Source organism: Salmo trutta, chromosome 9, assembly GCF_901001165.1.
Source record: "Salmo trutta chromosome 9, fSalTru1.1, whole genome shotgun sequence".
Lineage (NCBI taxonomy): Eukaryota > Metazoa > Chordata > Actinopteri > Salmoniformes > Salmonidae > Salmo > Salmo trutta.
Genome location: NC_042965.1, coordinates 22636306 through 22649803, shown reverse-complemented (window position 1 = coordinate 22649803; position 13498 = coordinate 22636306). Strand labels below are relative to the sequence as shown.

The window sequence follows — 13498 nt, the reverse complement described above, 5'->3', positions numbered from 1 at the left end:
GTTGAGGTCATGGGGTTGTGGAGGCAAGGTCATCTGATGCAGCACTCATCACTCTCCTTCTTGGTCAAATAGCCCTTACACAGCCTGGAGGTGTGTTGGGTCATTGTCCTGTTAAAAAACAAATGATAGTCCCACTAAGCCCAAACCAGATGTGATGGCGTATCGCTGCAGAATGCTGTGGTAGCCATGTTGGTTAAGTGTGCCTTGAATTAAAAAAAAAATCACAGACAGTGTCACCAGCAAAGCACCCCCACACCATAACACCACCTTCTCCATGTTTTACGGTGGGAAATACACATGCAGAGATCATCCGTTCACCCACACGGCATCTCACAAAGACACGGCGGTTGGAACCAAAAATCTCCAATTTGGACTCCAGACCAAAGGACAAATTTCAACCGGTCTAATGTCCATTGCTTGTGATTCTTGGCCCAAGCAAGTCTCTTCTTATTGGTGTCCTTTAGTAGTGGTTTCTTTGCAGCAATTTGACCATTATGGCCTGATTCACACAGTCTCCTCTGAACAGTTAATGTTGAGATGTGTCTGTAACATGCACTCTGAAGCATGTAACAGACAAGCTTCAATTTCTGAGGCTGGTAACTCTAATGAACTTATCCTCTGCAGCAGAGGTAACTCTGGGTCTTCCTTTCCTGTGGCGGTCCTCATGAGAGCCAGTTTCATCATAGCGCTTTTTAAATTTAAATAGATGTTTTATTTGACCTTTATTTAACTAATCAGGTTCGTTAAGAACAAATTCTTATTTACAATGACGGCCTACCGGGGAACAGTGGGTTAACTGCCTTGTTCAGGGGCAGAACGACAGATTTTTATCTTGTCAGCTCGGGAATTCAATCCAGCAACCTTTCGGTTCAATGCTCTAACCACTAGGCTACCGGCCGCCCCGATCCTGATGGTTTTTGCAACTGTACGTGAAGAAATGTTCAAAGTTGTTGAAATTTCCATATTGACTGACCTTCATGTCTTAAAGTAATGATGGACTGTCGTTTCGCTTTGCTTATTTAAGCTGTTCTTGCCATAATATGGACTTGGTATTTTACCAAATAAAGCTTTCTTCTCGATTCCACCCCCACCTAGTCACAACACAACTGTTTGGCTCAAACGCATTAAGAAGGAAAGAAATTCCACAAATTAACTTAACAAGGCACACCTGTTAATTGAAAGCCATTCCAGGTGACTACCTCCATGAAGCTGATTGAGAAAATGTCAAGAGTATGCAAAGCTGTCATCAAGGCAATGGGTGGCTATTTGAAGAATCTCAAATAAAAAATATATTTTGATTTCTATAACACTTTTTTTTTTGGTTACTACATGATTCCATATGTGTTATTTCAAAGAGTTTATGTTTTCAGTAGTATTATACAATGTAGAAAATAGTAAACATTTTTTAAACCTTGAATGAGTAGGTGTCCAAACCTTTGATTGGTGTGTGTCTAATATATATATCAGAAGAATGATGCTCAGGCTTGTCTAAACATTTTTCTGTTTACTTGAGAATAATTTATAGCCTGAACATTATAATGTAAACAGCCTGTGTCAGCCTATGTTCTACAAAACCATTATCCCTATAATCATTGACTGACTGTATTTGCAATTCTCAAAATTGGTTGTTATTATATGTCAGGGAATTTCCATATATTCTTATTTTCTTTAAAAAAAATCTATGCAAACAGATTACAAGTCACACCTTTGTTCAGTCCATAATATATATGCAGTAATGCATTGTTACTGTGATTTACTTTTATGAATGGATAGAGTATGCTTTTCCTGTAGTGACATAATTGAACCCTACAGGAACAGATGGACGCCACTGTGCGGGTTGCGGGGGAACAATTCAAGACACATTCAATGTGAAGGTTCTTCAAGGAACTTGGCACAACGCCTGTTTTCAGTAAGTCATACTTTTAAATGTAGATTTCAGTTACATTCACTGTTTAAATTTTTTTTAATCATTTTTTGTAGGACTTACTGTCTGTGCAGTAGACACGTGAGCTTGGTTTCCTTATGACATGGAATAAGCAGCAATGAAATTAATAGAGACAATATATTTTGTTGGTTAAAATGCAGTTTTTGACTATTTCAGGTATTATTTGTGGTCAAAAGCTGTATGCACATGCTTACACATTGACGTGTGGGTAGTCCTGGAGAGTTCTACCTGTGGAATGTTTTAGCATCACTGTGGGCAGGAATGTTTCCGTTTTAGTGTTCGGACCATTCTACAGTGAGGCAGAACTCTTGTACAGTGCATTCCTGTACACATCCCAGTGGCAGAAACCACCATTCTACTCTTTTGAACCATTGTTGTTAGTACAACAAGTTAACAACTTACAGGCGGTAGATGATTATCGTCCTTTTGCCTTTTTAAAGGGGAAAATGGTAAACGTGTATGAGGCAGCACTCACACATGAATTTGGGTGGGTCACCGGTACACAATGTGAGGAAGATCCCACCACATCTCTATCTCTGGCCTTGAGGACTTTGGCCCTGGCAGATTCTCTTGTCCTGTGGCTTAATCATTGTCTGGATGGAGACTGACATTAACTATCTGGCATTCCCAGGTTACTGGCCCCCATTGAGAAACCTCTGGACTTGAGCTGAACACTGAGGGCAGTACAATAGGACATACAGTGCATTCGGAAAGGATTCAGACCCCTTAACTTTTTCCACATTTTGTTACGTTACAGCCTTATTGTAAAATGTATTTAAATAATTTTTTCCCCTCATCATTCTACACACAATACCTATAATGACAAAGCAAAAACAGGGTTTTAGAGGTTTTTTCAAGTTAAAAACAGAAATACCTTATTTACATAAGTATTCAGACCTTTTGCTATGAGACTCGAAATTGAGTTCAGGTGCATCATGTTTTCATCATGTTGATCATACTTGAGATGTTTCTACAACTTGGAGTCCACCTGTGGTAAATTCAATTGATTGGACATGATTTGGAAAGGCACACACCTGTCTATATAAGGTCCCACAGTTGACTGTGCATGTCAGACCAAAAACCAAGCCATGAGGTCGAAGGAATTGTCCGTAGAGATCTGAGATAGGATTGTGTCAAGGCACAGATCTGGGGAAGGGTACCAAAACATTTCTGCTGCATTGACGGTCCCCCAAAACACAGTGGCCTCCATCATTCTAATTGGAAGAAGTTTGGAACCACCAAGACTATTCCTACAGCTGGCTGATCGGCCAAACTGAGCAATCGTGGAGAAGGGCCTTGGTCAGGGTGGTGACCAAGAACCTGATGGTAACTCTGACAGAGCTCCAGAGTTCCTGTGTGGAGATGGGAGATCCTTCCAGAAGGACAACCATCTCTGCAGCACTCCACCAATCAGGCCTTTATGGTAGAGTGGCTTGACGGAAGCCACTCCTGAGTAAAAGGCACATGACCGCCAGCTTGGAGTTTTCCAAAAGGCACCTAAATGACTCTGGTCATGAGAAACAAGATTCTCTGGTCTGATGAAACCAAGATTTAACTTGTAGGTCTGAATGCCAAGCTTCACGTCTGTAGGAAACCTGGCACCATCGCTATGGTGAAGCGAGGTGGTGGCAGCATCATGCTGTGCGGATGTTTTTCAGCGGCAGAAATTGGGCGACTAGTCAGGATCGAGGGAAAGATGAACGGCGCAAAGTACAGAGATCCTTGATGAAAATCTGTTCCAGAGCGCTCAGGACCTCAGACTTGGGCAAAGGTTCACCTTCCAACAGGACAACGACCCTAAGTACACAGCCAAGACAACGCAGGAGTGGTTTCGGGACAAGTGTCTGAATGTCCTTGAGTTGGACAGCCAAAGCGCAGACTTGAACCCGATTGGACATCTCAGAAGAGATCTGAAAATAGCTGTGCAGCGACACTGCCCATCCAACATGACAGAGCTTGAGAGGATCTGCAGAGAAGAATGGGAGAAACTCCCCAAATTAAGGTGTGCCAAGCTTGTAGCGTCATACTCAAGGCTGTAATTGTTGCAAAGATGCTTCAACAAAGTACTGAGTAAAGGATCTGAATACTTGCACGACCAGGTAAAAGTTTGTACACACGTACTCATTCAAGGCTTTTTCCTATTTTTCCTATTTTTTACATTGTAGAATAATGGTGAAGAAATCAAAACAATGAAATAACACGTGGAATCCTGTAGTAACCAAAAAAGTGTTAAACAAATCAAAATATATTTTAGATTCTTCAAAGTAGCCAGCTTTTGCCTTGATGACAGCTTTGCACACTCTTGGATTCTCTCAACCAGCTTCACTTGAATGCTTTTCCAAAAGTCTTGAAGGAGTTCCCACATATGCTGAGTACTTTTCCTTCATTCTGCAGTCCAGCTCATCCCAAACCATCTCAATTGGGTTGAGGTCGGGTGATTGTGGAGGCCAGATCATCTGATGGTGCACGGCATCACTCTCCTTCTTGGTCAAATAGCCCTTACACAGTCTGGAGGTGTGTTTTGGGTCATTGTCCTGTTGAAAAACAAATTATAGTCCCACTAAGTGCAAACCAGATGTGATGGCTTATCGCTACAGAATGCTGTGGTAGCCATGCTGGTTAAGTGTGCCTTGAATTCTAAATAAATCACTGACAGTGTCACCAATAGCACCATCACACCTCCTCCTCCATGCTTCATGATGGGAACCACGCATGCGGAGATCATCCGTTCACCTACTCACAAAGACAGTGGTTGGAACCAAAAATCTCAAATTGGGACTCATCAGACCAAAAGGACACATTTCCACCGGTCTAATGTCCATTGCTTGTGTTTCTTGGCCCAAGCAAGTCTCTTTTTATTATTGTCGTCCTTTTAGTAGTGGTTTCTTCACAGCAATTTGACCATGAAGGCCTGATTCATGCAGTAGAGGTCCAGTTGAAGTCGCAAGTTTACATACACCTGTCTTAGGTCAGTTAGGATCACCACTTTATTTTAAGAATGTGAAATGTCAGAATAATTGTAGAAAAAGCCCATGGAGTTGGTGGAATAATCCTTTAATTCATTGCCACTTACTCAGCTGGGCCAGGGGTGCTTTAATTAGGTCAGGTGGAAATGTCCGACAGATCTCCACTCCATAAAAGGAGGAAATCACCATCGCCTGATCGCGCTGCTTTCTCTTCCTTCACTCTATCAAATCCAGAAGTTCTGTGCGTCCATGAATCCACACTACTCAGTAAATATACCACTGTATGGTTAAAGGAATTCCTGCCTCAGTCTCATCCATTCCTCTGTCACCTGACCCGTGACCACCTGTTCACCCTCACTGTCAGTCATCCTACCTGTCCAGCTACCCACACAGATTCCACTAATCTTTCAATAATAATAGAGAGAATTATTTCTTTCAGATTTTATTTCTTTCATCACATTCTCAGTGGGTCAGAAGTTTACATGCACTCAATTAGTGTTTGGTAGCATTGCCTTTTAATTGTTTAACTTGGGTCAAACATTTCGGGTAGCCTTCCACAAGCTTCCCATAATAAGTTGGGTGAATTTTGGCCCATTCCTCCTGACAGAGCTGGTGTAACTGAGTCAGGTTTGTAGGCCTCCTTGCTCGCACATGCTTTTTCAGTTCTGCCCATAAATATTTTTATAGGGTTGTGGTCAGGGCTTTGTGATGGCCACTCCAATACCTTGACTTTGTTGTCCTTAAGCCATTTTGCCACAACTTTGGAAGTATGCTTGGGGTCATTGTCCATTTGGAAGACCCATTTGCAACCAAGCTTTAACTTCCTGACTGATGTCTTGAGATGTTGCTTCAATATATCCACATAATTTTCCTCCCTCATGATGCCATCTATTTTGTGAAGTGCACCAGTCCCTCCTGCAGCAAGCTCCCCCACCACATAATGCTGCCACCCCCGTGCTTCACGGTTGGGAGGGTGTTCTTCGGCTTGCAAGCCTCCCCCTTTTTCCTCCAAACATAATGATGGTCATTATGGCCAAACAGTTTGATTTTTGTTTCATCAGACCAGAGGACATTTTCCAAAAAGTACGATATTTGTCCCCATGTGCAGTTGTACACCGTAGTCTAGCTTTTTTATGGTGGTTTTGGAGCAGTGGCTTCTTTCTTGCTGAGCGGCTTTTCAGGTTATGTCGATATAGGACTCGTTTTACTGTGGATATAGATACTTTTGTACCTGTTTCCTCCAGCATCTTCACAAGGTCCTTTGCTGTTGTTCTGGGATTGATTTGCACTTTTGGCACCAAAGTACGTTCATCTCTAGGAGACAGAATGTGTCTCCTTCCTGAGCGGTATGATGACTGCGTGGTCCCATGGTGTTTATACTTGCATACTATTGTTTGTACAGATGAACGCGGTACCTTCAGGCGTTTGGAAATTGCACCCAAGGATGAACCAGACCTGTGGAGGTCTACAATTTTTCTTCTGAGGTCTTGGCTGATATCTTTTGATTTTCCCATGATGTCAAGCAATGAGGTACTGAGTTTGATGGTAGGCCTTGAAATACATCCACAGGTACACCTCCGATTGAGTCAGGCTAATTGACATAATTTATCAGAAGCTTCTAAAGCCATGACATAATTTTCTGGATTTTTCCAAGCTGTTTAACGGTACAGTCAAATTAATGTATGTAAACTTAAGTTAAATAATCTGTCTGTAAACAATTGTTGGAAAAATTACTTGTCATGCATAAAGTAGATGTCCTAACTGACTTGCCAGAACTATAGTTTGTTAACAAGAAATTTGTGGAGTGGTTGAAAAATGAGTTTTAATGACTCCAACCTAAGTGTATGTTAACTTCCGACTTCAACTGTACCTCTGGGTCTTCTTTTCCTGTTACAGTCCTCATGAGAGCCATTTTCGTAATCACGCTTGATGGTTTTGGTGACTGCACTTGAAGAAACTTTAAAAGTTCTTGAAATTTTCCAGATTGACTGACCTTCATGTCTTAAAGTAATGATGCACTGTCGTTTCTCTTTGCTTATTTGAGCTGTTCTTGGCATAATATGGACTTGATCTTTTACCAGATAGGACTATCTTCTGTATACCACCCTTACCTAGTCACAACACAACTGAAAAGCCTATTCCCCCTCAGGAAACTAAAAAGATTTGGCATGGGTCCTGAGATCCTCAAAAGGTTCTACAGCTGCAACATCGAGAGCATCCTGGCTGGTTGCATCACTGCCTGGTACGCGGCAATTGCTCGGCCTCTAACCGCAAGGCACTACAGAGGGTAGTGCGTACGGCCCAGTACATCACTGGGGCTAAGCTGTCCAGGACCTCTACACCAGGCGGTGTCAGAGGAAGGCCCTAAAAATTGTCAATGACCCCAGCCACCCCAGTCATAGACTGTTCTCTCTACTACCGCATGGCAAGCGGTACCGGAGTGCCAAGTCTAGGACAAAAAGGCTTCTCAACAGTTTTTTTTTACCCCCAAGCCATAAGACTCCTGAACAGGTAATCAAATGGCTACCCGGACTATTTGCATTGTGTGCCCCCCTCCCCCCAACCCCTCTTTTTACGCTGCTGCTACTCTCTGTTTATCATATATGCATAGTCACTTTAACTATACATTCATGTACATACTACCTCAATTGGGCCGACCAGCCAGGGCTCCCGCACATTGGCTAACCAGGCTATCTGCATTGTGTCCCACCACCCGCCAACCCCTCTTTTACGCTACTGCTACTCTCTGTTCATCATATATGCATTGTCACTTTAACCATATCTACATGTACATACTACCTCATTCAGCCTTACTAACCGTTGCCTGTATATAGCCTCGATACTTTTCATAGCCTCGCTACTGTATATAGCCTGTCTTTTTACTGTTGTTTTATTTCTTTACTTACCTATTGTTCACCTAATACCTTTTTTGCACTATTGGTTAGAGCCTGTAAGTAAGCATTTCACTGTAAGGTCTACACCTGTTGTATTTGGCGCACGTGACAAATGAACTTTTATTTGATTGGTTCAAACGCATTAAGAAGGAAATAAATCCCAGAAATTAACTTTTAATAAGGCTGACCTGTTAATTTAAAGGCATTCCAGGTGACTACCTCATGAAGCTGTTTGAGAGAATACCAAAAGTGTGCAAAGTTGTCATCAAGGCAAAGGGTGGCTACTTTGAAGAATCTCAAATATAAAATATTTGTATTTGTATAGCACTTTTTTGGTTACTACATGATTCCATATGTGTTATTTAAAAGTGTTGTCATCACTATTATTCTACAATGTAGAAAATAGTAAAAATAAACAAAAACCCTTGACTGGTACTGTATGTAAATTGGGCGGCAGGTAGCCGAGTGGTTAGAGCGTTGGGCCAGAAACCAAAAGGTTGCTAGATTGAAACCCCAAACTGCCCCTGAACAAGGCAGTTAACCCACTGTTCCTAGGCCGTCATTGTAAATAAAAATGTGTTCTTAACTGACTTGCCTAGTTAAAAAAAGTGATAGTTCAGTTTATTTTTTTATACATTTGAAAATATTTCTAAACTGTTTTTGCTTTGCCATTGTGGGGTATTGTGTGTAGATTGATGGGGAGGGGGGACAACTATTTAATCCATTTTAGAATAAGGCTGTAATGTAACAATGTGGAAAAAGTCAAGGAGTCTGAATACTTTGTCGGCACTGTATGTGGTCAATTCCACGTTAATAAACATAGTGACACTGAGGCACATTTTTGAAAAATCTGAATGTCACACAAAAACCAATGATTGCAAAGGTCAACAAAACAAACAACTCTATGCACAAGGACTACTTTTAACAATTTACACTGAACATTTTACAAAAACACATTTACTTGACAGTGCAGATGCAAAGTTTGTAAACAGAATACCTGTTTGTGCCGTCATTCTGTTTCCAAACTTTGCATCTGCACTGTGGAATTGTCCATGTACAGACGCTCAAACAAACATTTAGCTCCTCTAAAGCTCTGTTTGTGAAATGCAATCACTCAGGTTTTACTTTACGTGAAGATAATTTATGGATTTGACGATGGGGCTTCAGATAGACAATCCAAGAATGGACAGGTCATGGTCTAGAAGATGACAACGCGCTCCACAGGGCTTTTGTGAGAGGGGAAGCTGGGATTGAGGGCAGAGTCACGGCAGCTTTGTTAATATAGTAAGGAGAGGGAGTGTGTTTCTGACACTCACTGTGCCCATCCAGCACACAAGGTTATGTAACACGAATGGAAAAGTAGAACTAATGACTAGTTGAATAGAACTGATTAGAGTATAGCTGTTTTTCTTGAGCTCTGAATTGTCCCTGAATATAATAAATTAATGAAGTCTAAGATTAACTGAATTGTGCATCCTAATATGAGGTATTTCCGATTATGTCTCCGTAGAGTAGAAGGGACTTGCCATTTGTGAGTGTTCCTTATTCTTTCAACTGAAATTTGTCCAAGCACTCAAATTTCTAGCAAAGCTTTTTAGCGGCACAATGTTCTTACATAACCCAGTATTTGGGTCTCTTTCTGTTTTTCTATAATTGACTCTTTTGTAGCACTACTGCACCTAGTGTCAGTTCAAAAGCCAAGTCCTTGATGCAGTTGTGCAACTTTCTCTCTCTAGATCCTTCTTTCTCTCTCTTTCTAGCTCCTTCTTTCTCTCTTGCCCCCCCAAATCATCTCACAAATTTTCTGTGAAATGAACTCTTCAGATGGAGCATCTGCTTTGGAAAAAACCTCCAATCCAGACGACTATACTGACGCTAAACCAAGTGGGCTGGAGTTCAACAGTCAGAAACCCTGGCCCAAAATCTTCCTTTTCCTCAAATGTTAGCCTCTTTTCTGGTAACTTCATTAATTTTGTCATTGTAATACAGAATTATTCTCACTCCAAGTGGGACATTGTCAAACTCTAAAGCAACGACAGTAGTTTCCTTTTCCATGTTACCCCCCGCTCTGTTCTATTGTGCACACAGAGCTTTGCACCTCCTCCAAGTTGTACAGCATTGTTAAAGGCTGATGTTATCCCTGTTCCAGTAAAGCTGACGTTGTCAGGCGAACGTATAGGTAAAGACTGGACAGTGTGTTGTGTGCCCGCATTCCAAGACAGCGATTCAGAGTCGTGGGCCCGCAGCGCCAGACACTGCACAAAGTCCTTTGTTTTTGCCATGGAAAACTGGATCCTGGCTTGTCCCGAAGGATTGTGCTTTATGAGTCAATGTTATTCTTCTAAAAGAGGTGAAGCCTTCAGGCTCAAGTCATACTGACAATCCTTTCCCCTCATTAATTGTCTGTGGGGTCCAATAATGTAACCTTGATGTGTTTGATTGGAACTGTAACTATCTGTTCACATTGGTTGCCTTCTGGGTAGTCCTAAAGGGAGTCCTATGGCATCTTGAACTAGTGTTTGTGTTGTTTCCATTCCTACAACACTGCTTCCCTATAATGCTTAGTGTCAGTTTCCAGCATTTTAGAATACATTACAGTATGAATTCTTTATGGAACCTCCTTGCAATAGAATTAGAGGAGGGGTTTTCTCTCCCTCCCAGAAACTAGTAGTGTAACATGGGAGCACAACAGAGTCACCCTGAGATAAGGATCCGTGCTATCTGGAATCCTTGGGACTTGAAGTTGAAATGTAAAATGGTAGGGGTTGGGGGGGCGGGTTGAGGAACATGTTGGACGACACCGGGGGGGGGGGGGATTTTTCACTCCGCTCTGCTGACAATACATTTTCTCCGCTCATACAGGAGTAATAATTTATCAAGGGGTGCTGCAGCACACTCGGCACCCCTACTTCCCGCGGTTATGCATATCGAAACAAACTTGGAGTCACTGGATGATATGGTATATGGTCCTTCCGCTATGACTCGGGAAACCAATCAGTTTATTAGGCTACAGATGAAATAAGTACTGATGAAGTTAAGTGTTCATAAAGTGCATGGTGATGAGCTTGATGATCCTTTCCAATAAATATCAAGAGTCTTATTCTGATGTTATGTTGATCGATGCTTGACTGCTATTTGACAAATACAAATATTCTCACTCTTATCCAAAATCATCTCATGTAGACTAGCCTAACCACACAACCTACCTGCACTATCTGCAAGCTGTTGGCTAGAGCGCATGTGCCAAGACCAGAGTAGGCACATTTTTAGCTATTTAAGGCAACCGTTCTCATTATAAAAATGTTGGTAGAGTTGAAAATAAAATGGAAACACACTGAACATTAGATTTTTATTGGGTACATACAAATGTAAGCCAAAAAGTACATTTTGTGTACACCATGTCATCATGCACTGATTTTTTTTATATATATTTTTTTATCTGCAATAAGTTTGTTTGGTGGAAACACCACTGGAGGGAAAATGTACATATTTTTTTCATGCAGATTTGAGAATATTTGCATGAAAATCTGTCGCCAATTGGATGGAAACCTAGCTTAAGACCAGCTTTAGTTGCACGACCTGCCTGGGAGATTCTAGTACACTAAAACAAAAGGCATTTGTGGAATTGAGGAAATCAAATGAGTAATGTTTGTCTAAGCAGGGTAAGTCCCTGACATTGTTGGGAGGACCAGTCCTTCCTCTTACCTGAGACATGTCTCTTTGTTTATCTTTTTCTTTTCTTTCTCAAGAATGCTTGGTTGAGAAGTGACACCAGCGTTGTTTACTCTGCTGATTGTGTTTTTTGCTTTTAGATCAGATAATCTTTGTTTTGGTCTTTAGGCTATTTATTCAGGGACATGACTGTGTACTCTACAGTTATCCTTTATCCCCCACACTAGGACCGACCAATCCAATGTTTCTCCTCAGGTATTGGGTTGTTTTGGTATGACAGGGAGGGAGGACACACTATGACTCAACAGAGACCATCCAAACGTTACGTTGTTCAGTTTTACAGTGAAAGTTGGTTTCCCTGAAACGCACACCTGGAGACAAGATATTCTTCTCACCTGTCGTACACGCACACGTGTGTGTGTGTGTGTGTGTGTGTTTCAGAATTGCCTCCTGTTTCTGTCCGTTTCCATGACTGTGTTATAAAAACACTCTGGCTCTTTACACACACACACAATGATGATATACAGGTTGCTCACAAATACTCACATACAGTGCGTGCGTGAGTGTACATGCAATATTCAGGTTCACTATCACATAGAGTAGGGCACTACTACTGACCACAGTTTGGCTAACACACTAAACAGTCTCAGTAGTATAGAGGAGAGTACAGATGAGGGGGAAAAAGACAAAAACAATGTTTTAATACAGTTCCTTTTTGGTCACTTTTTTTAGTTTCATTCTGTAACCTCGATGTATGATCTGGTCAACATTCCATCAGACAAAAGGATCTAATTTGGGCGTTAGGCCAGTCCGAGGGCAGCGTTCCCTATTACATACAGCACTCCCCTCACTAATGTGATCTTTATCTGGACAGCCTTTCTGCACCCCTCTGCTTTTCCACACCATCCCTCTGTGCACCAACCTAGTCTCGGAGCATTTCGTATTATTCTGTACGTAAATCCATCACACTCCATTTAGTATGATAATGTTATGTTTTGTATGGTATATATTCATTCGTGGATGTCCATCACCCATTTCGAATTACAATTTGTATTATATGCTATGAATTTGCCCAGCGTATGATATGTTACGAATTCTAGCTAGCTGGCTAACGTTAGCTAGGCTAGGGTTAAGTTTTTGAGTTTGTTTAAAGGTGAAGGCAGTGTTTCCCAAACTCGGTCCTGGGGACTCCAAGGGGTGCATGTTTTGGTTTTGCCCTAGTACTACATAGCTGATTCAAAGAATCATCAAGCTTTAATATAAGAGTTGAGGTTAGGGCTGGGTTATCTAACATTCTAAGTAATTTACATCTTAACAGGTATGGCTCCAGCATCCTCTCCACCAACATGTCTCTTACTCTTGCCTCATGTAGAGCCTTTGATACCTGACGTTGTGTATTTTCGGGGGCTGACTTTTGGGATTGTACGCTCCCCTATCAGACTACGTTCAATGCTCCTCTCCCAGTTTCATTAATTAGTCCCTCGATTGCAAATATGGAACAAACTACAGTTAACAACCTTTCTGCAATTCCTAGATTATTGTCCAATCACCGTATTGCGAATACTACTCACATGCAGAGAGGTATTGTTAGTAGTAATCTTGTCTCCATAAAATTAAGCTCTGTCAATAGCTCAAATGGTTTATTGCTCATCCAGTGCAGCTTCAGGTGCTACCTTGGATACTCCATCTCATATGAATTCCTGTAGCAATGGCATTGGAATAATTCATTTGAATGCTAGAAGCCTGATCCAAAAGTTGGACTTTATTGAAATTTTGGTCTCACAATCAAATGTTGACTTATTGGTTGTATCTGAATCGTTGCTGTGTGATTCTGTGCCCGATTCAGATGTTCAGTTGATTGGGTACAGTATTTATAGAGCTGATAGAGTTGGTAGAGGTGGTGGTATCGCGATTTATGTAAAATGCTGCTTAAATGTTTCTGTGTCCATATCAACCTCTGTCCCAAAGCAATATGAATGTCTAGTTTTAAATTTGGTACTTGGTAATAATGCTCATTTAAC

General features: G+C 41.4%; 1 protein-coding gene across 1 annotated transcript in view; it reads left to right on the top strand.

The window, feature by feature from the left end:
• Positions 1–13498, top strand: part of limk2 (LIM domain kinase 2) — a 37941-nt gene that overhangs the window by 965 nt on the left and 23478 nt on the right. Inside the window, exon 2 of the mRNA XM_029763058.1 lies at positions 1813–1909. Within this exon, the coding sequence (XP_029618918.1) occupies positions 1813–1909 (97 nt within the window). The remainder of the gene's footprint in view (positions 1–1812; positions 1910–13498) is intronic.